Source organism: Elephantulus edwardii, unplaced genomic scaffold (genome assembly GCF_000299155.1).
Source record: "Elephantulus edwardii isolate Elephantulus edwardi_28Jun2011 unplaced genomic scaffold, EleEdw1.0 scaffold00003, whole genome shotgun sequence".
Lineage (NCBI taxonomy): Eukaryota > Metazoa > Chordata > Mammalia > Macroscelidea > Macroscelididae > Elephantulus > Elephantulus edwardii.
Window position 1 is genome coordinate 8,656,884 of NW_006399753.1, and position 19,945 is coordinate 8,676,828.

General features: G+C 50.6%; 1 protein-coding gene across 1 annotated transcript in view; it reads left to right on the forward strand.

Moving 5' to 3' along the window:
* NDRG1 (N-myc downstream regulated 1) overlaps positions 1-18,928 on the forward strand; it is a 40,437-nt gene extending 21,509 nt beyond the window's left edge. Inside the window, exons 5-15 of the mRNA XM_006879272.1 lie at positions 573-635; positions 1,508-1,568; positions 2,013-2,099; positions 5,174-5,230; positions 7,398-7,501; positions 9,520-9,576; positions 10,311-10,362; positions 13,333-13,380; positions 13,469-13,504; positions 13,811-13,862; positions 18,717-18,928. Coding sequence (XP_006879334.1) covers positions 573-635; positions 1,508-1,568; positions 2,013-2,099; positions 5,174-5,230; positions 7,398-7,501; positions 9,520-9,576; positions 10,311-10,362; positions 13,333-13,380; positions 13,469-13,504; positions 13,811-13,862; positions 18,717-18,928 — 829 coding nt within the window. The remainder of the gene's footprint in view (positions 1-572; positions 636-1,507; positions 1,569-2,012; positions 2,100-5,173; positions 5,231-7,397; positions 7,502-9,519; positions 9,577-10,310; positions 10,363-13,332; positions 13,381-13,468; positions 13,505-13,810; positions 13,863-18,716) is intronic.
* Positions 18,929-19,945: the final 1,017 nt, after the last annotated feature.

The window sequence follows — 19,945 nt, forward strand, 5'->3', positions numbered from 1 at the left end:
TTTGTAACTGAGATACTTCACTCAGCATAATGTCCTCCAGAGTCACCCATTTTGAATAATATTGCATGAGTTCCTTGTTTTTCAATGCAGCTTAGTATTCCATTGTGTGAATATACCACAGCTTCTCTATCCATTCGTTTGTTGATGGGGCTCTCCTTTCATTGTGTGTGGCCAATCAGTTTCCATCCAGCCCATCAAATCCACAGGACTTTCAGTGCTTGATTTTTCAGAAGTAGCTTGCCAGGCGTTTTTTTCTGAGGTTCCTCTGGGTGACCTGGAACCTTTGACCTTTTGGTTAGCAGATGAGCACATTAATTGTCTGCACTATCTAGAAACTTCAGTCGGTCAGTGGTCCCTTTAAGTAATAATGGGAGAATTCGAGAGGGGTCAGGTTGTGTGTGCCCAGCGGCAGTGTGCTGTGCGGTCTGAGGGAGGATTGAAAGGGAGACTGGACCCCAGGGAGGGGGGTGAAAAGGTGCATGAATCTCTGACTTTTGGTCCATTTCTGTCCAGCCTGTCCATTTCTGCCACAGAATGGACTTGTGCTAACTGTGTCTCCACACCTTCCCCAGGTACATGTACCCGTCCATGGACCAGCTGGCTGAAATGCTTCCTGGTGTCCTCCACCAGTTTGGGTAAGAAGAATGATGGATGATCCTTCCAGAAGGGTTAGAGGGAAGGATGATTCCCCGTAAGGTTAGAGTGAGGCATGACGCCCCTCTTCCACTGGGTAACAGTGAGGGATGTCTCCCCCATCACCGGGTAAGACCGAAGGCTGACTCCCCCATTGTTGGATAAGTAGGACACCTGCTCCCCTGCACAGGAGCAGAGAAGGCTCTGCTGGCCTTTAGCAATATGTCCTCTGTCTTAGTATAGATCAGAGTTTAGGGGTTAGGGCCATGAGCAGGGGCACTGGGGGTCTGAGCTCCATTCTTATCTGTCCCCTTGCTGCTGTCTGCTTCTGTGACATCAGCTCCCCTTGGAGAAAATGTCACCTGGTGACCTCCATCCACCCCCTCTTTTATTCCTGCCCGGTTCCTGCTTCCCCTCCCATTCCAGTGGAATATTCCAGATGAGGGTCCCCCGTGTCCTGCCTTCTGCTCCCTGCCCTCATTCCTCCAGTGAGTTGGTCCTCAAGGAGGGTGAGAATGCCTCATGGCTCCTCTCCAATGTCTTCCAAGTCTAAGAATCCAGGATTGAGTCAGGAAGACACTGCAAAGGGCCTTCCCATGAACTTTAGATGGTTTGTTGAGCCCTTGGTGGCAGCCCGGAGGGGAGACAGGCAGAAGGGGCATGCCTCTTCAAGGTTATGGTCTCCATCCAGAACATGATGCAGCTCAAGCCCCTGCAGGCCATGCAGCATGGCCCTGCTCAGTCCACTGCCCAGCCATCCCCAGGGAGGCCTGGGCAGACCTGGATGGAGACGCGGCTCCTTGGAGATCGGAGGAGGAGGGTGTCACGGACATTACTCCTTCCTGCCGTCCCATGATCTGACTTCTGCTTCCAGGCTGAACAGCGTCATCGGCATGGGCACTGGAGCAGGCGCCTACATCCTGACTCGATTTGCTGTGAGTTATTTTAAAATGACATTTTAAATAGCAAAATGGACTCAAGATTAAACATGAAATTTGGAGAAACATAAAAAAAAATCACAAAATGTAAAAGCTACTACCCATCCTTCCATTCATCGCAGAATACTGACATCCTTGTGGTGTGTGGTCTGCACAGTGTGTGAGTGTGTGTGTGTGTGTGTGTGCGCGCATGTGTGTGTGTGTGTAAACACGTGGAGTGCTGCTGCTTCCTATTACTAAAACACAAGAGGGAGGTCTGCTCTTCTGCTCAACTCACTCTAGTCTGCGGTGAACTGTCTTCATGTTCCAGAATCTTCTGCTGCTTTGTAGTAACTCTTCAGGTCACAGTAGCCAGGGTCATCTCCTGAGTTTGGTCTGATGTCTAAAACCAGCAGGACTCGAGACAGAGGACTCCTGCTCACCTCCCGTCTTACCTTGCAGCTCAACAACCCCGAGATGGTGGAGGGGCTGGTCCTCATCAACGTGAACCCCTGTGCGGAAGGCTGGATGGACTGGGCAGCCTCCAAGGTGAGGCTGAGGGTGGTGGGGACCTCGCCTGGTGGGCAGCTGCCCTGGGGGACACTGACAGTTCTTTGTCTTGGGGAGCTGAGCAGTTATGAGACCTCCCTTGACCCCAGCAAGTAAAGCTGGTTTTCTTCTGCTTCGCTGAGAAGAGCAAACAGTTTCTCAGCTGTTGTCCAGTGAGAATATTCACGAAGGACCGTGACATCTGAGGGGAGCTCATTGTGAGCTGTGCTGCTTGCTAATCGTGTGCTTTGGGTTCACCAGCAGCTCTGCAGGAGAGGAAGCCAGGCCCTTTCCTCCTGTAATGATTCTTTGCCTCAGAAACTGATGAAGGGTCGCTATGGGTCAGATGCAGTGGTGGGTTTGTGTGATCTCCAGGAGGGAATCCTCGTGGTGCAATGATTACAGCATCCACCCACCAACAGAAAGGTTGGAGGTTTGGATTCACCAGTCGCTCTGCAGGAGAAAGACAGGGCAGGCTGCATCTATAATCACTCAGTGTGTCCACTTAGCTCACCGCCGTGAATCAGCACTGGGTTTCCGGAGGCTGTAAGTCACACAGGAGGAGTCTGCAGTGGAGCAGCTGGTGGATTCGAACTGCCGAAGTCACGGTCTTCGGTTTAGCAGCGCCACTCCCTGCTTCCTCGCCAAAGCCATGGAGGTCCTGGGGTAGCTCTGCTCTGTCCTGTAGGGTCACTGGGAGCTGGAATTGACTTGATGGCTGTGGATTTGGCTTGGCTTTTAGTGACAACTAAGTCAGAGATGTCCCTGAGCCAGCTTTTGTAAACAGAACTTGGGTTAGTAGTGTTTGTTGGATACTTAGTGTACACAAGCTTTGCCCCAAATGCAAAAGATTATCTAGATGAGCAGAGCAGTAAGTAGACTCTGTTCTCGGTATCCATGTATGAGGGATGGAGCACACACGGACACACATTAACCGATTGCTCCTTTGTGACACAGGATAGTGTCAGGGTTAGGGTTAGGGTTAGGGTCACTTTCTTGGCTGTTCATTGAAAGGTTAGGTTGGGGTTGGGGATGCTGTCCCACCCCGCACTGGGCTGTCTGCCTCAGCCACTCACATTCTCTCACTGCTGTGGGGTCGGTTCTGACTCAGCGACCCTCTGTTGGGTTTCTGTAAATCATAACAGGGAGGGACTGTTCAACTTTCTCCCAAAGAGCTGATGGATTCGAACCACCGAATCAGCCTTTTGATTAGCAGTGCAGCACCAACACACTGCACCTCCAGAGTTCCCTGTATCTACAGGAGCTGGCTCCATTTTTATAGGGGCGGAGGGGTGGGATGGATTCATGCGAGGGTCACAGTGGTTACAGGTGGTCTCCCAGGTGAGCGCGGCACTAGGAGAAGGGGGGCTGCAATGCGTCTCCCGGAGCCCACGGCTGCTGAGGGTCCCCTCCGTGCTGTGCCCGTGGGCTCCTGTGCTGGGCAGGAGACGCTCCCACCACACACTGCACACCCTGCTGGGCCGGGGCTGCTGAGGTCGATCAGAAGCACCTGCTCACAGCTCCTGGTCGGAGATGGTGGAGAAGGGCCCGGGTGATCTGGGGATGCTCGGCTCTGGCTGGTGTCCTGGGCGCCTTGTTTATCTTCTTAAAAGACATAATCATTTTTTCATAAAGGCCCCAGGATTTGCCAGAAGGAGGGGGAACCATTCCAATGGAAATAGAACAAAGCTTTTCAAGCTGCTCCTGACTTCTCATTCTCAAGGAGTGTTTTTGCCAAGTTTGGGGTGACTGGAAGGGGCAGGACTGAGGAAGGCTTGATGGGGTTACACCCTTGTCCCACCCTGTCTGGTCCTGGTCACTCTGATCTTGCATTTCTTCCTGAGGCCCCAGAACTGCAGGACAGCAGGGCACACTCGCTGGCTTGCTGGCTTGGGGCTTGCGTTTTCCGGGAAAAGGCAGTGACGCTGGCTCCCTCAGAGCTGTCCTTTGCCAGAGTGAGGGCCGGGGATACTGACCACTGACTCAAGTGGACCCTGAGGAGTGCTTGTGGGGTCTCATGTCCACACCGTATCTTTTCTTTTAACCCTGTCTTGGGATTGTTGCTTGCTGTCGAGTCAGGATCTTGCTGTGAGTTTTCAGAGGCAGTTAATCACATGGGAGGAGATTGCTGTAGAGACAACTTATTTAAAGGGCCACAGGGCCAGGACACTGGGCATGGGAGGCCAACTCTGGGAACTCTGAAGTCCTCGGAAGAGATGAGCTGTCTGAGATCCAGAGACTCTGCAAATGCCCAGAATCACTGGGCCAAGGTGTGGCAGTCAGGGACCAGCAAGTACTCCCAGATCAGGGGCACCTCTCTCCCACCCGTCCCTGCCCTGTGCTGAAGTCAGTTGGTACACATTTATGGAGCTCCAGCTGGATACCCAGCAGTTATGGAACTCCTGTTGTATACCTAAGGGGCCCTGGTAGTACAGTGCTAACTCAGAGGTTGGTTGTTCAAACCGTCCAGTGGTTTTGCAGGAGGAAGGTGGGCGGTCTCCTCACACAAAGACCCACAGCCTTGGTGACCCGATGGCTTGGCTTGATAGTAGTACATTTTGGGTGTTTAAGCTGTGCACCTAGAGTTTATGCAGTCCTTGCTGCACACCGGACTTTATATCAGGCGTTTATGGAGTGCCTGATGTCTACTTGCTATTTATGGAGCTCCTGCTGTATACTTGGCATTTATGGTGCCCCTGCTGTATACTGGGTACTATCTCCGGGAGAGGTGGAGGGGAAGTCTTGGTCAGCGGAAGCATCTTACATGACCACAGCACATTCACAGAGAGGAAATGGGTTTAGGGGAGAAAAGCCTGAGGGTGATGTGAAGGGGTTGCTGGGGTCTGCACAGATGCTGTGTGCAGACCGGGAGCTCTCTGTGTGGTCAGTGGAGATGGGTGAGGCCTCTGGGGTGTGGGGAGCCTCCTGTGGAGCCCTGGCCGCGGGGGGGCTCTTTGAGTCTCAATTCAGTATGTGAAAGTGGGGACCAGGCCACTCTGCCCCTCCGGCAATGGGGTTGTTTTGTGCTCGTCTTGCTCCTGTTAACACTTGTGACCACCCCTGTCACCCCCTAGATCTCCGGATGGACCCAGGCTCTGCCGGACATGGTGGTGGCCCATCTCTTCGGGAAGGTGAGCATGAAGCCTGCCATGTGGTCATCTGACCAGGGCCCCAACAGCCGGGAGGGTGTGCTGTGGGTTCTGACCCCGGGAAAGGTGTGGCCGCTCCTTCGGTGCCAAGCTCATGGCTGACCTGCTCTGTTGTATGTGGGCTCTAAGCCTGCCCCTCTCCTGCCGTCAGACGACGCCCTGTGGTGGTGGGTCTGCAGTAGCTGGTCTTCCAGCTGGGAGTGACTGCTGGCCAGCTGGGTTTGCTCCTCCTTCCCCATTTGCTCTTCTCTCCAGAGCTTATGATTAGTTTACCCCACCCTGAGTGTGTCATCTGACACCAGTAGGGCCATCCAGCCTCTGTGTCCCTGAGGAGAGGTCCAGTATGGCAGGGGGATCTGCCTGACTGGACCCCCAGTCCTTGGAAATTGGTGGTCAGCGACCATGTCTACCAGTGCCCCAAGTGTCTGAGGTAGTTCTTGGATCTGCAGCCCTAGCCCAAGCCTGATTTCAAGAACCCACCGGCCTCTTTTGCTGGAATGACCATAGATGGTGATGGCAAACAGCCTGGGCTTGACACAGCCTCTCAGTGTCCTCTGCTCCGGGCCCACAGAGCACATCAGATCACCAGTGATGCCCAGCGTCTGCTGGTTTGCAAATGAGACTCACAGGAATCACAGAGCAAACTCAGGGCCTGTTTGTGAGACCCGTGCAACTTCAAAAGAAAGCAGAGCAGAGAGCTTCACAGCCTGGGAGACTCTGTAGGGCACTTCTGCTCTGACCTCCAGAGGCCACGTGAGTCAGAACTGACGCAACAGAATTGACTCATCTGAAAATGCTGCATTATAAGGTGGTTGTTGTTGTTTGGTGCCATTGAGTCAACTATAACTCATAGTGACCCTGTGGACAACAGGTCTGAGCCCTGCCCTATTCTGTGCTGTCCTCATCATCCTGACACGCTTGAGCCCATTGCTGTGTCAGGCCATCTTGTTGAAGGTCTGCCTCTCTGTCTCTGACCGTAAATCTTTCCCAGCTTGATGTCCTTCTCCAAGGACTGTGCCCTCCTGACAACATGCCCAAAGTATGAGATGAAGTCTCACCATTCCTTGCCTTTATAAAGGACTCTGGTTATATTTCCTCCAAGACAGATTTAATTACTCTTTTTTAAAATTTTTTTTTTATTTCAATGGGCATCTACAGAAATTTTGGAATTCCATTTATTATTCATTGTTGCACTTTTCTCCCCGCCCACCCCAGTCCCACCCCCTGTTCGCTCCTCTCCTTGAAAAGCAAAAGAAAAACTCCTTCATTGGTACACAATATCCCCCCGCACACACCCCAACCCCACTCCCACCCCAAATATTATCCACTCTGCAACCTGCATTCCGTTCTCTTATGATAAACATAATGCCCTAAAATTTTGACACATCATGAGATACTGAGTACTCTTCTCCAACACCACACTTTAAAGGCCTTGACTCGTCCTGTTATCCTTATTCATTGTCCAACTTTCAGATACATATTAAATAATTGGAAAGACCATGAATAAGAACAGGTGCACCTTAGCCTTTAAACTGACATCTTTGCTTTTTAACATTTTGGAGAGAGCCTTGACAGCAGATATTCCCAATACAACATGTCTCTTGTTTTCTTGGCTGCAACTGCCATTGATGCTGATTGTTTATCAAAGTAAAACGAAGTCATTGACGATTATAAGGTAGTTCTATGTTAAACTCTTTTCCCCAGGAGCTGTGTCACTTTCCAGTCCCACCAGAAATGAATGAGGGTTCCAGTTTCCCCACATTCTCACCAACAGTTGTTATAGTTACAATTTTTTTAGCTGAAGCTCTCTTAGTGTACCCCCTCTACTTTTGGGGGCCTTAAGGGTCACAGGGCTAAGGGACTTGTCCAGGAAAGAACCAGTGAGACCCCAGGTTCTATCTAGATCCCAGCAGACCAACTGCAAACCAGATGCATTAAGCATGAGTCCTCCCAGGTGCACCTTCTCACCCAGCTGCCCAGAACCTTGTGCACCTCCCCACCTTCCCATCCTGGAGCTGACCTGCTGCACGCAGGGGCCTGTAAGCGAGGCATTCTCACCTTCACTTCTCTCCTGGGTGGTCAGCAGATGTGGGATGCTGTGACCAGCCCAGGTGACAACCTCAGTGAAAGCTCCCCTCTCTTGCCGCAGGAGGAAATGCATAATAACGTGGAGGTGGTCCACACCTACCGCCACCACGTGGTCAACAACATGAACCCCACCAACCTGCATCTGTTCATCAACGCCTACAACAGGTACGGGGTGCCCGCAGCCACAGGACGGCCACGTGCAGGCTCCTGAGGCGCCAGGAACACGGGGCAGGGAGAAGACGGTTAGAAACTTAGCAAAGCAGGAACGCTTCGGGTGGAGAGAAATAAGTGACAGCAGGCCCTTGAACAACATGAATGAGAACTCCACGACCCCACTTTTTCAGGGATTTTTCCCTCTGTTGCTATAGCTTTGAGCTCAAGTGTCACAAATTTCCTTTAAAAAGATCCTAAGATGCTAATTATCTCTGCTGAATGGTTCCTCCCAGTAAATCTCTATCACCCTAAAAGGTGATTAGGAGAATTTCCAATTGTAAATGGGGTTCAGGGTCAGTGCCCTAAACTCTGCCTTGTTCAAGGGTCAACTGTAAAGGGACAGGGTTGCCTGAACGTCCTGGGCTTGGGTTCTGATCACGTGCAAGGAGCTAAGCTCTAGGGACACAAGCACAAGTGGACATAGTCACACCCTTGAGGGGCTGAGAGGTAAGTGTGTTTGCACAGTGCAGACAATAGTGACAAGCCAGATGTCACTTGGAGAGGGACCAGAGCAACAAAGCATTCTGGGATAATAGAGGTAATCCTGGAAGCCTTCCAGGAAGTGGTGTGAGCATACTAGGGGAGATCAAGACCTTAACACAGTCTTTTGGCAAAGATGTAGCCCTCCCAACAATAACTCAGTCCTTGTGTGATGCTCGTTCAGGGGACTGGGCAGGTCAGCCCCACTGCTGGCAGCGGTGGGCTTTGAAATCTTCCATGGCTCACTCAGCCTCCTCGTGGAAGAATTACTCCATCAAGACAGGAGACTCAGTGAGTTAGTTTCCCCTCAAATAACAGTATCTTCACTTGATGAAGAGTGGTTCTGACAGCACAGTGGTTAAAAGTAGTTGGCTGTGAACCAAAAGGTTGGCAGTTCAAAACCATCAGCTGTACTTCATGGGACAGTCAAGACGGTCTGCCACTGCACGTCACCAACACCCGATGTGTCCAGTGGATTCCTACTCGCAGCACCCCTCCACCAGGGTGCCGAGGCTATAAATCTTTACAGGACCTTTCCGTCCTGGAGTGGCTGGTAGATTTGAACTGCCGGCCTTTCTGTTAGCAGGCTGACACATAACGCACTATGCCACAGTGCCCATCATCTCCTTCCATGGAGCCCTGCCCTGTCCTGAGGGTCACTGTGAGTCGGAGATGCGTCCACAGCAGTCAGCTCTCTCTTCATGAGGCCCGTCAGCATTCTGTGCAGGTCTCGCTTCTTAGTGTGAGAGACGACGACTCGCGTCGAGCAGTCTCTGTAGTAACTGTAGAACCGAGGCCTGGCGGCTCAGCTGCCCATCAGGCTGAATTGGGGGTGAGGCAGTCTTGGGCGGCTGTGGGGGAGACATAGGCCCACCACCCCGAAGCCTGCATACCCCTAGTCCTCACAGAGCGGGTGGACCCAGCGATGCCCCCCTGACCCTTTTTATGACGGTGCTGTGATTGTTCCCTGCTGGGGAGGTTGAGGCACAGAGAAGTTCACATTCTACCCCAAGTCACACAAGCTCCTAGATGGTGGGGTGCTGTCTGGATCCAGCCTCTCTGACTCTGGATGGTGAACGGGCAGGTGGCCGAGGGGTGTAGGGCCTGCAGGGGATGAGCTGGGTGCGGCTCGGGCTCGGAATCACCGCACGGTGCAAAGTGACAGCCCAGAAGGTTTGAAACAAGAGTGAAATGACCAAGTTTGGACTGTAAAGCCAGGTTGGGTGGGTGGATAATTTGGGGTGGAGTGAAGGAAAGCAGATAGAAATAGAAACTGGGGCCACTGAGGGAGCTGCACCAGTTAGGGGACAGTGAAGCTGCTGTCCCTGCAACCACTTTTGTGGATGCCAGGAGGCTGGGGTGTTGGGGAGCAGCCCGAGCCCTTGTGCAGGCTGACCAGTGGCAGGTCCTCTCGTCCGAGATGGGGATCTGCTCCAGGGGCGAGTCGTCTGATGCTAACAGTGCTTCCTCCTCTTGCTGTATTGCTGTAGCCGTCGGGACCTGGAGATCGAGCGGCCCATGGCGGGAGTCCACACCGTCACCCTACAGTGAGTACAGCAGCCCCTCCCTGCAGTCAAGCTGTCCCCATCCAGGTAGCAGAGCCTCCTGCCCGAGTGTGGTGGGCATGCCACATCCGTGGGAAGCTCGAGCCAGTGAGGACCACACGTATTATCCCAGGGACTGAGGGGTGTGGTCCGCAGGGCCTCCTCACCTTAATTCCCAGGGAGCCCCTTCCTGGCCGAGACCCTTGATCTCCTTTACCCCCACCAGCTGCTGCGTTAGACTTCCCCTCACTGAATCTAGAGAGCACTGAGTCCCAGGCCCCACCCTGAGATGCTCTGTAAATCTGTGATTCAGCCCCTCACCGCTGGGCGTTTTCACTGTTCCTCAAGTCCGCCCTAAACCTGCCTCCATGCCCTGTCCGTTGCCTGCCATGCTGTTCTTGTCGTGGTTACAAGCCAAGTCCTGCTCTTCCTTCTGTGGAGAGAGTGGGGCTTTACAATAAAGAGCATCTGGGGGAAGAAATGCACTGAAGAATTAACTATGATTTCTGGTTTCTCTAGTGTCCTTTGCTCTCTTCCTGTCCTCCTCTCTCCGTTCTCTGCTTTGCTCTTGGGGTAAAGGGTGGGTAACCATTTTCACTTTGGCATGAATTACGCATTTCTTCACCTGGATTTTATTTATTTTTTAAATCCTGTCCCCAGCATGGTCGATCGGGTAGAGTGTGAGAGTCGTGCAGCGAGCCGTGTGCTAACTCCCCACCCTTCTCTCCTTCCTCCAGGTGCCCTGCCCTCCTGGTGGTTGGGGACAACTCTCCTGCCGTGGACGCTGTGGTAGGTGGAGATGACAGCATGTCTGCTAAGGACCCGCTGCCCCATGGTTTCCTCCCACTCTGTCCTGTTTTCTCTTGTGTGCACTGCAAGTTGGTGTGGCTTGGAAGCTCCTAGAAATCTGGAGAACAAATTTCATAGATAAGAGGGGGAGGGAAGATGCTGTGAGATGTTCTGGTATTTGGGGGTAATTTTTGGAGAAGAAAGGACGTATGAGTTTGGGGATCTTAGACAGTTTCCACTCTGCCTGTGCCCTTGACCACAGCCAAGACTCTCGGCTTCTCTGATCATTGGCTTCCTGTTCTGAAAACGGGTTTACCATTTGTGGAGGGTGTAATGAGACAAGGCAGTGACCACACAATCAGTGATGGCTGGGACTGTCTTGTCTATTTAGGTTAACACTTAAGAATTCTGAGGCCTACTCCAAATGCTTCCATTTGGGTAGGAATAAAAAGAGACCTTCACTGGTCCTCCTTAAGCCAGATGTCCCTCCAGATGTTACCTTTTCTACTGCTTGTACATTCTACTGTGGTCGGGGTGGAAGTTTGCAAAGCACATTAGTTCTCCACTCAACGATTTCTACGCGTTCTGTTTCGGGACGTTGGTTGCAGTCTGTCAATGTGACAGCGCTCATCCTCCCTCCCCAGGGGTTCTCCATCTCTGTTCAGTCTACTTTCTTGGACTTTCGTGCCTTCTCAGCTCTGTTTGGGGCACGTGCTGCCCTTTTAGTCTCTTGTGACAGATTGTTCCAAGGAGCACAGAGTGAAGAAAATAAAAATGTCAAGGACTGCTGTTTTTGCCTACAGCTGGCCCTGCCTATCCTGTTTGTCTGGGGCAGCGAGAGAGCGTGGCTGGGGTGGAGGTGGAAGTGGGCAGTGAGCAGAGCTAGGTGTCCCTGAACTGGGCGATGTGCCCCCTGAGAACCAAGTTCTGGTTGACTCTCTATGCTGTCCCTGTCCTCTAGCCCCCACCAGGGCAGGTGACATCTTTGAAATGTCACATCGGTCTTTGGGCACCGGTCCCAGCCACCAGTTTCCTTCCGTTGTGACTGTCAGGCCTGGTTGCTTGGCAACGGGTGCCCTGTCTCCTCTCCCAGGCCTCTTGCCACCAGCCTGCCCCTCCCTGGCTTGTTTCTATGACTGTTTGACACATGGCTTCTGGGCCTACAGGGTCTCCTTGTGCTCAGGGCTCAGACGGGGCTTTAAGTTCCAGCTGGTGTCTGTTCTCTGATAGGGGAGCAGAGGCTCCTGGGGAGTGGGGCTTAGGCAAGGCTTTCTGCTCCACTTCCCCCCTAAGCCTCACCTGGAGCCAGAGGAAGACTCTTCACTTCCCGTGTCCCCAGCAGGGAGATAGAGACTGAGGGCTGTTGGTCGCCAGAGGGCTTAGATGGGCGGATTTACAGATGTTTATTACGCTGTGGGCTTTCTTAGTGAACCATAGGGTGACCCAGCGGTCATCGTCATGAAGGATGCAGCAAGGGGCTGACAGTTCTCAGTAGGTCCTCTGAGCGTGGTGGATTGCACAGGAGTATTCCATTCCATTCTGGGTGCCGTGTTTAAGAGCCATTAGCAAGGTGAAGAGAGAAGCTAGCTGGTTCGTCATTGAGACGGTTCCAACTCCTAGGCTCTCTGTACAACAGAAGGCGGCCTGCCCAGTTCTGAACCACCACACAGTGCCTGGGCCCCTCCTCCGTCCTTCTCGTCAAGAGTCTTCTTTTTCCAATAATCTCTAACCTTCTCAGCATGATATCTTTGTCCAAGGACTGGCCCCACCTGACATGGCCAAAGTAGATGGTCACCCTCCTTGCCTCGAAGATATACCCTGGCTAGGATCCCTCCAAGACAGATTTGTCTGCTTTTTTGGAAGTCCGTCATATGTTATACTTGATACTGTTCTCCAACACAACAGTTCAAAAGCATTCATTCTGCTTTGGCCTTCCTTACTGGTGGTGGCCCAGTGACAAGAAGCTGTACTTTAATCCCGAAGGCACACAGTTCAAGGCCACCAGCTGCTCCGTGGGAGAAGGATGAGCAATCTCCTCGCGTGTAATTAACTGCCTCTGAGACCCCACTGGAAGGTCAACTGTGGATCCATTCTGACGCTACAATACACAACAACTTCCACCAGCGTAGATGCAATTAAAAATTCCAAAGCTTGTGTCCGGCACACCCAAGTATCTAAAGACAGTTTGATGGGTGTGATTTCATAGGAAGAAGAGTTGCTGGAATCAGGGTACTGAACCTGTAAATCATATGCAGTATATGGTTGGCCAAGGTTATTCAGTTAACTGACAACTCCGGAGCATATTCTACCTTTCCGATAATCTTTAGAACAACTCTTTGGAAAAGACAAAATCCACACGTTCTTAGTGAGGAAATGGAGACTCTAATCAGGAAGTTGTCTGAGAACACAGAGCTAACCCTAACTTGTTGTTTGGATGCCGTTGAGTATGACTCAAAGTGACCCTGTGATCGACAGACCTGAACCCTGTCCTATCCGCTGCTGTCCTCATTCTGACATATTCAAGTCCGTTACAGCAGTCACCGTGTCAATCCATCTTGTTGAGGGTCTTCCTCTCTCGCAATAACCATTCACCTTTCCAAGCATGTCTCTAGGAACAGCCCCTCCTAACAAAATGCCCAAGGTACATGAGACGACACTTGGTCATCTTTGCCATCAAGAAGCTCTGTGGATGGTATACTTTCTCCAGAACATGTACGTTTGTTCTGTAGTCAGTCATGGGATGGTCAGTACTCTTCTCCAGCACCCCAGCTCAAAGGCATCAGTTCTTCTGTCATCCTTATCCATTGTCCGGCTCTCAGAGCTGGGATTGAAACCCGTACTCGTTTGATTCCCACATGCTTTCTTCTGTACGCACAGAAGGTGATAATGGCCGAGTGCAGGAAGAAAGCTAGTAAGTAACCTTTGCTCTGGGTAGAACATTTATATGCTTTTCCTCTCTCTCTTAAACAGGTGGAATGCAACTCTAAACTGGACCCCACAAAGACCACTCTTCTCAAGGTATGGGGAGCAATGGGCATTGCCTTTCCCTGGGGTGTCCCATTCACTGCTCACCCTCATCATTCTTTGCTCTCTCTCTCTCTTGTAGATGGCGGACTGTGGGGGTCTCCCTCAGATCTCCCAGGTGAGTCGTGCTGGGGGCTTCAGTACCTCAGCCACTCCCCAGCCAGGCTGTCCCTTCTCCACCAGTCCTCCTGTGTGCCCGCCCTCAGTCACCATGACATCCGGTGACAGTTTGTGGACAGGTTACTGCTGTAGAAGCAGTTGACTTGAGCCTCCAGTAATCCCCATGGCATAGATGCTACTAGAGGGCACAGGTCCAGGGGTCCACATGAGTGACCGCAGGCGGGGCTCCATGTGGGTGTTGGTGACCTGGGCCTCCAGTTGGTGGTCTGAGACTAACAGAACCTCTCCTTCTTTCTTCTTGCAGCCGGCCAAGCTTGCTGAGGCCTTCAAGTACTTTGTACAGGGCATGGGCTACAGTAAGTACCACACTGACCAGCTTGGGTCAGGTCACAGGCTTATGGGGCAACTTTGAGTCAGATTTGGATGAATATTTGGCCTGATGGACTCCAGCTCTTTGTAAAGTGGGTGGGGCAGGGGAAGAACATTTAGACATATAGTCTAAATATATACCTATAAATAGTCTAACTATATAACATATAGTGTTATATGGGCACCAAGCTAGCGGTTCTGGACTCTTTTCCCCATCATGGTTCCTGTAGTCTCTGTTGATGAGCAGAGGTATGGCGCCCTCACGTAGGTTAAGCCCTCCTAGGTTTAGAAATCAACAAAGAGGCAATGAAACAGTTGACATATTTTTTTAAGTTTGATTACATGCTTCTGAAGCGCCTATGAGGAGATAGTGGTGACGGTGACAATCAGGAGGAAGGTGGTGAAGATAGTGGTGGTGGAGATGGTTATGAGGAAGGTGAGGAAGACAGTGATGACGATGGTGGTTATGAGGAAGGTGAGGAAGATGACGATGGTGATTACGATTGTGAAGAGTGAAGAAAATGGTTATGAAGAAGGTGATGACTACAGCCAGGAGAAGATAAAATAGATGAATGGGAATAGAAGAATCAAATCCCTATGCACACCCAAAAACTTCTCCAACAGGGCAAAAACACTGGGAAAAAGTATTTGGTAATGACATGCCAGTTAAGGGACTTGTATCTGGAATTTATAAAATACTTGAGCATCACAATAAGATAAAGGTAAATAATCCAACAGAAGAATGGACACAGGATATGAAGAGAAGACATTCAGATGGCTAACAAGCACATGAAGAAATGTTCAAAATCCCTAGCTCTAAGAGAGATGCAAATCAAAACAACTATGAGATAGCATCTCACCCCAGTCAGAATAGCAAAATTTAACAGAACAGCAAGCAACAAATGCTGGCGAGGTTGTGGAGAAACTAGAACCCTTATTCACTGTTGGTGGGAGTGTAAAATGGTGCAGCCACTGTGGAAGGCGGTTTGGCGCTTTCTCAAAAAGTTGCAAATAGAGATACCATTTGACCCAGCAATTCCATTACTGCGAATATACCCCAAAGAGACCTTAACTGACATTCAAGCAGATATATGCATACCCATGTTTATCGTGACTTTGTTCACAATAGCATGGAGTTGGAAACACCCTAAGTGCCCATCAACAAGCGAATGGATAGAGAAGCTTTGGTATAGAGTCACACAATGGAATACTACACTGCATTGAAAAACAAGAAACTCATGCAATATTATTCAAAATGGGTGACTCTGGAGGACATTATGCTGAGTGAAATATCTGAGTCACAAAAGGACAAATACTGCATGGTGCCACTGTTGTAAAACAGGACTGACCTCAGGGTTGGGGAGAGACTGAGAAAGATGGGTTCAATAATGTATACTGCTTTGAAACTGATGAGGGAGAAAACTGTTTAAAAGGGATATGTGATTAGGTATTTTTGTCATGACGAGAGTCCAGAGCGAAGGCTGCATAGTGGAGTGGACCTGGGGGGAGGGATTGTAAAACAATGAAAGAATTTTACTTTTTCAAGAGGGTAGTGTACTTGGGGGGAGGGTTGGGAGGGGAGAAAAGTGCAACAATGACTGAATGAAAAGCCAAAGTCTCTGTAAATTTCCATTGAAATTAATAAAGGTGATGACGATGGTGGTGATGACGATGGTGGTGATGACAGTGTTTATAGGAAAGGAAGTGAAGGTGATGTTTATGAAGAAATTGGTAAAGATGGTTATGAGGAAGGTAGTAACGATGATTGCGGCAGGTGAGGAAGTGAGGAAGATGCTGGTGATAGTAATTATGAGGAAGACAGTGATGGCGATGAAGATGAGGAATGGATGATGATGATGGTGACGATGGCTCTGAAGGAGGTGTTGAAGATGGTGGTCATGGTAGTGGTTACAGGAAGGTCATGATGGTGATGATGATGGCGGTGAGGAAGAAGGGGGCGAAGGTGGTTACAGTGGTTATGAGGAAGATGATGAAGATGATGGTGATGTTGGTGACGAGGAGGGTGGTGGTGATGGCAGTTGTTAGTGGTCATACTGGCAGTAGGGAGGGGGGCAATAAAGGCTTATTGGTAAATCCTTTTTTCTCTCACTTGATCCTCGTGACCACCTGTTGAGAATAGCTTCAGAGAGTAAACTGATGAGAGGGGGCCTCTGTGCGATTTCTCAGAAAGTGATCAAGTTGTCTACATTGAAAACATGTTACGTGGTATTGGAGCCTTTGTGGCAATGTTAAGAGCCTCATGCCAATGGCTAAGAACTTGACTGCGAGCTGAAAGGTTGGCAGTTTGAACCCAGAGCTTCCGAAAGAGAAACACCGAGTGATTTGCTCTCATAAAGATTATAAATAGAAAGCCTCGTGGACAATTCTCTGTTCCACTTGTTGCTAGGAGTAGGCTTGACGGTTCAGCAGTGCATTTGGCATTTGGTTTTGATTTATCATGTAGCTTAATCTTCAGATGTGAGCATCTAAGAGTAAGTGGAATTCATGAATTTGCTACTTCTTGCATTGTGTTGGAATTTGTTGTTTTTTGGGGTTTTTTTATTAGCTTTATTTTCAGAGATACTGTTCCATGCCTAGGACAAACAAAGCTACATTCAGACCTCAGTGTTGACTGGCAGCCACGGTCAGTGCTGGTTCAGCACGTTCGTCTCTGTTGTGGTTCTTTCTGCCGACTACTTGCAATTATAATCTCTGCATCCATTTGAACTTGGAAAGCTTTAAGCTTCCACCCTCTTTGGGTTTTTGTTTGTTTGTTCTGCTTTATTTGAAATAGTGATGAGTGGGTGGCCATCTAAGGTCTCTCTCCGTCTGTAGCAAGGAAGAAGGAAGAGAGTCAGACGATTAATGCAGAGAACTAATGTTGTTGCTGTTGTTCTTGGGGCCGTCAAGTCAACGATGACTCATCAGAACCCCACAGCCACAGATCTGAATCTTCCCCAGTCTGTGCCTTTCTTGTGCTTTCTCTCATGCTCAAGCCCATTGTAGGAGTCAAGGTGTCAATCCACCGCATCGAGGAGCTTCCTCTCTTCCTAACCCACCACCTTTCTTATCATAATGTCTCTATTAAAGACTGGTTCCTTCTGAACGTATACAGTAAATGAGACAACATTTCACCATATTTGCCCCTAGAGAACACTCTGGCTACACTTTCTTCAAGACAGATTTGTAAGGTGGTGAGTAACACCAGGATTCTCCTTAGAACAACCAGACAAAATCCAAAGGGTAGGATTTGCCCAGGGACAGAGCTCCGAAGGTGGGCAGCAATTAGGAGGAGGGACAAATGAAAGAGTGAAACTCGGCCAGGAAGTGGGGAGTGTGCCGCTTGGTGTAGACTTGGCCGTGTGTGTCATCAGCCGTTAATATGAGTGGTTGAGTGGAAAGCCAGTTTAGTCTGTCAGTACTCACCGATACACAACAAAAAGGTTATTTTTCTTTTGTAGAAGAGGAAAAATGCAAATAATCTCAGTAAAATATTTGCTGTAACTTAAAAACAAAATAAAACCCATGATTGGCATGTTTGCTAAACCACATTCAGTCTTCAGAATGGCCCTGGCGACACCTCATTTCCAGTGACTGTGACACACAGGGAGGGAACATGTCCACCTTCTGTGCTTCCAGAGGGAGCCTTGACCCAAGGTGCCCTCTTCCAACAGAGCCCAGTTTCCAGGGGGCCTCCTGCCCTTCTAGCACTTTCTCGGTGGGCTGAGCATGCTGGCCAAGGCAGTAACTGGAGAAAGCCGCGTCTAGCCTTGCTGACCTGTGGGGCGTGCATTGCTGCACATTTCTCTTGGACCTGCTGTGGTTTTGGATTTCTGCTTTGAAAGTGTATTCTGAGGAGAACGGAAGTGCAAGCCAGGCCTTGTTTGTTTCTTTTCCCCTCAAATATGCTTCTATTTCCAGGAATCGTCTGAAGTGCCCTACAGGTTATGAGGAGAGACAGGGGAAGCATCACAATTTCAAAGACTCCAGCACAGAGATGACCCATTGATCCATTGCCACAGACCTGTTACCCCTCACAGTTGCCCTACAGTAGAGTACAACCGCCCTTGGGGTTTATAAGACTTGTTTGTCTTTGCAGAAAAGACTGCCACCCATCTAGAGAGACTGATGGGTTTGAACCGCAGACCTTTTGGTGAGCAGACAAGCAGTAAACCACTGTGTCACCAAAAGCTGCCACTAAAGACCACGCCTTTGGGTTGATTTCAAATCATGGTGGCCCTATAGGTCAGGGCGCACCTGCCAGAGGTTCTAAGCCTCTAAGTCTTTCCATGTGTGGACTGTTTCATCTTTCTCCCATGAGCCAAGAGCTTGACAGTAGGTGGTAGACCAGGCCCAGGTAGACCTTTGCCTATGCGCCATCAGTTCAAGCCTCAGGCAACTCACAATGTATTCATGATGCACCGTGCGGCCAGAGCCCACCCAGCCAGTGTTGGCAGTTACTGTATAGACGGTGGTGGTGGTTGGCAGAGAGCTGGTTTGGGTTTGGGCTCGTATCGGTGCCAGGTGTGTGGCATACAACTGCTCCATTCAAGGCTTGAGTCCTTTGCACAGATTGTCAGGTGCCGTGAATAATGCGAATGAAGTACATTCAGAGGATGATGGAATTGGGGTTCCAACCTGGCTCTGTGTTGTAGTCACTTCCAGAGTGATTTTAAGTCTCCTCACCTCTGTGGATGGTCACAGGGACCTCGGAAGCCATTAACGGTGGGATCAGAACAGAATGCTGCCAGTTGGGCATCGTGGGTCACTACCAGAGACCTGGCCCAGCGCTCGCTGTCTCCCACTTCTAACCATCAGTCTCTGTTTTTCTCTCTCTCCAGTGCCCTCTGCCAGCATGACCCGCTTGATGCGGTCCCGCACGGCCTCAGGGTCCAGCGTCAGCTCCCTGGATGGTGCCCGCAGCCGCTCCCACACCAGCGAGGGTTCTCGCAGCCGCTCGCACACCAGCGAAGGTGCCCGCCTGGACATCACTCCCAGCTCCGCCACCACCAGGAACAGTGCGGGGCCCAAGTCTATGGAGGTGTCCTGCTAGGCAGCCTCACACCCGACCCGGACTCAGATCTGTAGCAGCCCCCTGCCCCCGGCCCCTTCCCAGCCCCTGCCTGCTCACAGCACATAACTTGGCATTAATCCAAAGCTTATTTTCCAAGCGTGAGCTCTGGTGATGACAAGCATAGATGGGTTTGGGGCGAGGCTTTCTGAGGCGGGCATGGGTGGAAGGGAAACCAGCATCTCAGCAGTTCGCTTCATTAACCAGTGGCCTATGGCCACCTTCCCGTCCTCCCTCAGAACCGAGCTGCCCCAAGCAAGAAACCTAGCTGTAAACTCATCCCAAACCCATCTTGGCCCACCCAGGTGTCCTGCTCAAAGAGACACTTGGTCAGAAGGCCAACCCACCCACTTTCCATTTCCTTTCCAACCTAGAAAACAACCAAACCACCAGTTTCTGGAAGGAAACCACTTTGGGATGTGGGAAGGGGAAGAGCCGCAATCTGCAGCTCGTGCTTTTATCAGAACAGGAAAAGAGAGAAAGGATGGGATTCATGGTGAGGCACTAACGTGTTTGGAAAACAGTTTGGGGTTGTGAATTTGTACATGTTAGTGCCTCAGTCTATGATTCTGTGCTTCTGGGATCCTTTAATGGCATCCTTCAAAACCGGTACAACCAGGTTGCTGCCTTGGCGAGCAGTCGGGCTGGTTTCCAGCAGTAGCTCTGCGCTCTGTCTCTTTCCCCAAGCGCCCACCTCCCACCCTGACACATGCCTGAGTGACTGCTCGTTTGCTGGGAAGAGGGGTGCATAGATAGAGAGATGCATTCTCAAGCAGAGCAGAGCATTCCGGTCAGCTGCCCAGGCCGTGAGGTCTGTGTGCAGGGAAGAAGGGGCGTGAGAGGCGGTATCCTGGGGTTACTAGATGTAAGTGTTCCTTCCGGTTATAATGGAGCCAGTCAAGTTGTCACTCAGCAGCTCCAAGTTCTCAGGAATCCCATGTGATTCCCATTCAGCTTCCCACCTGTGACAACTAGAATGTCATTGGAACTCAATGGCTG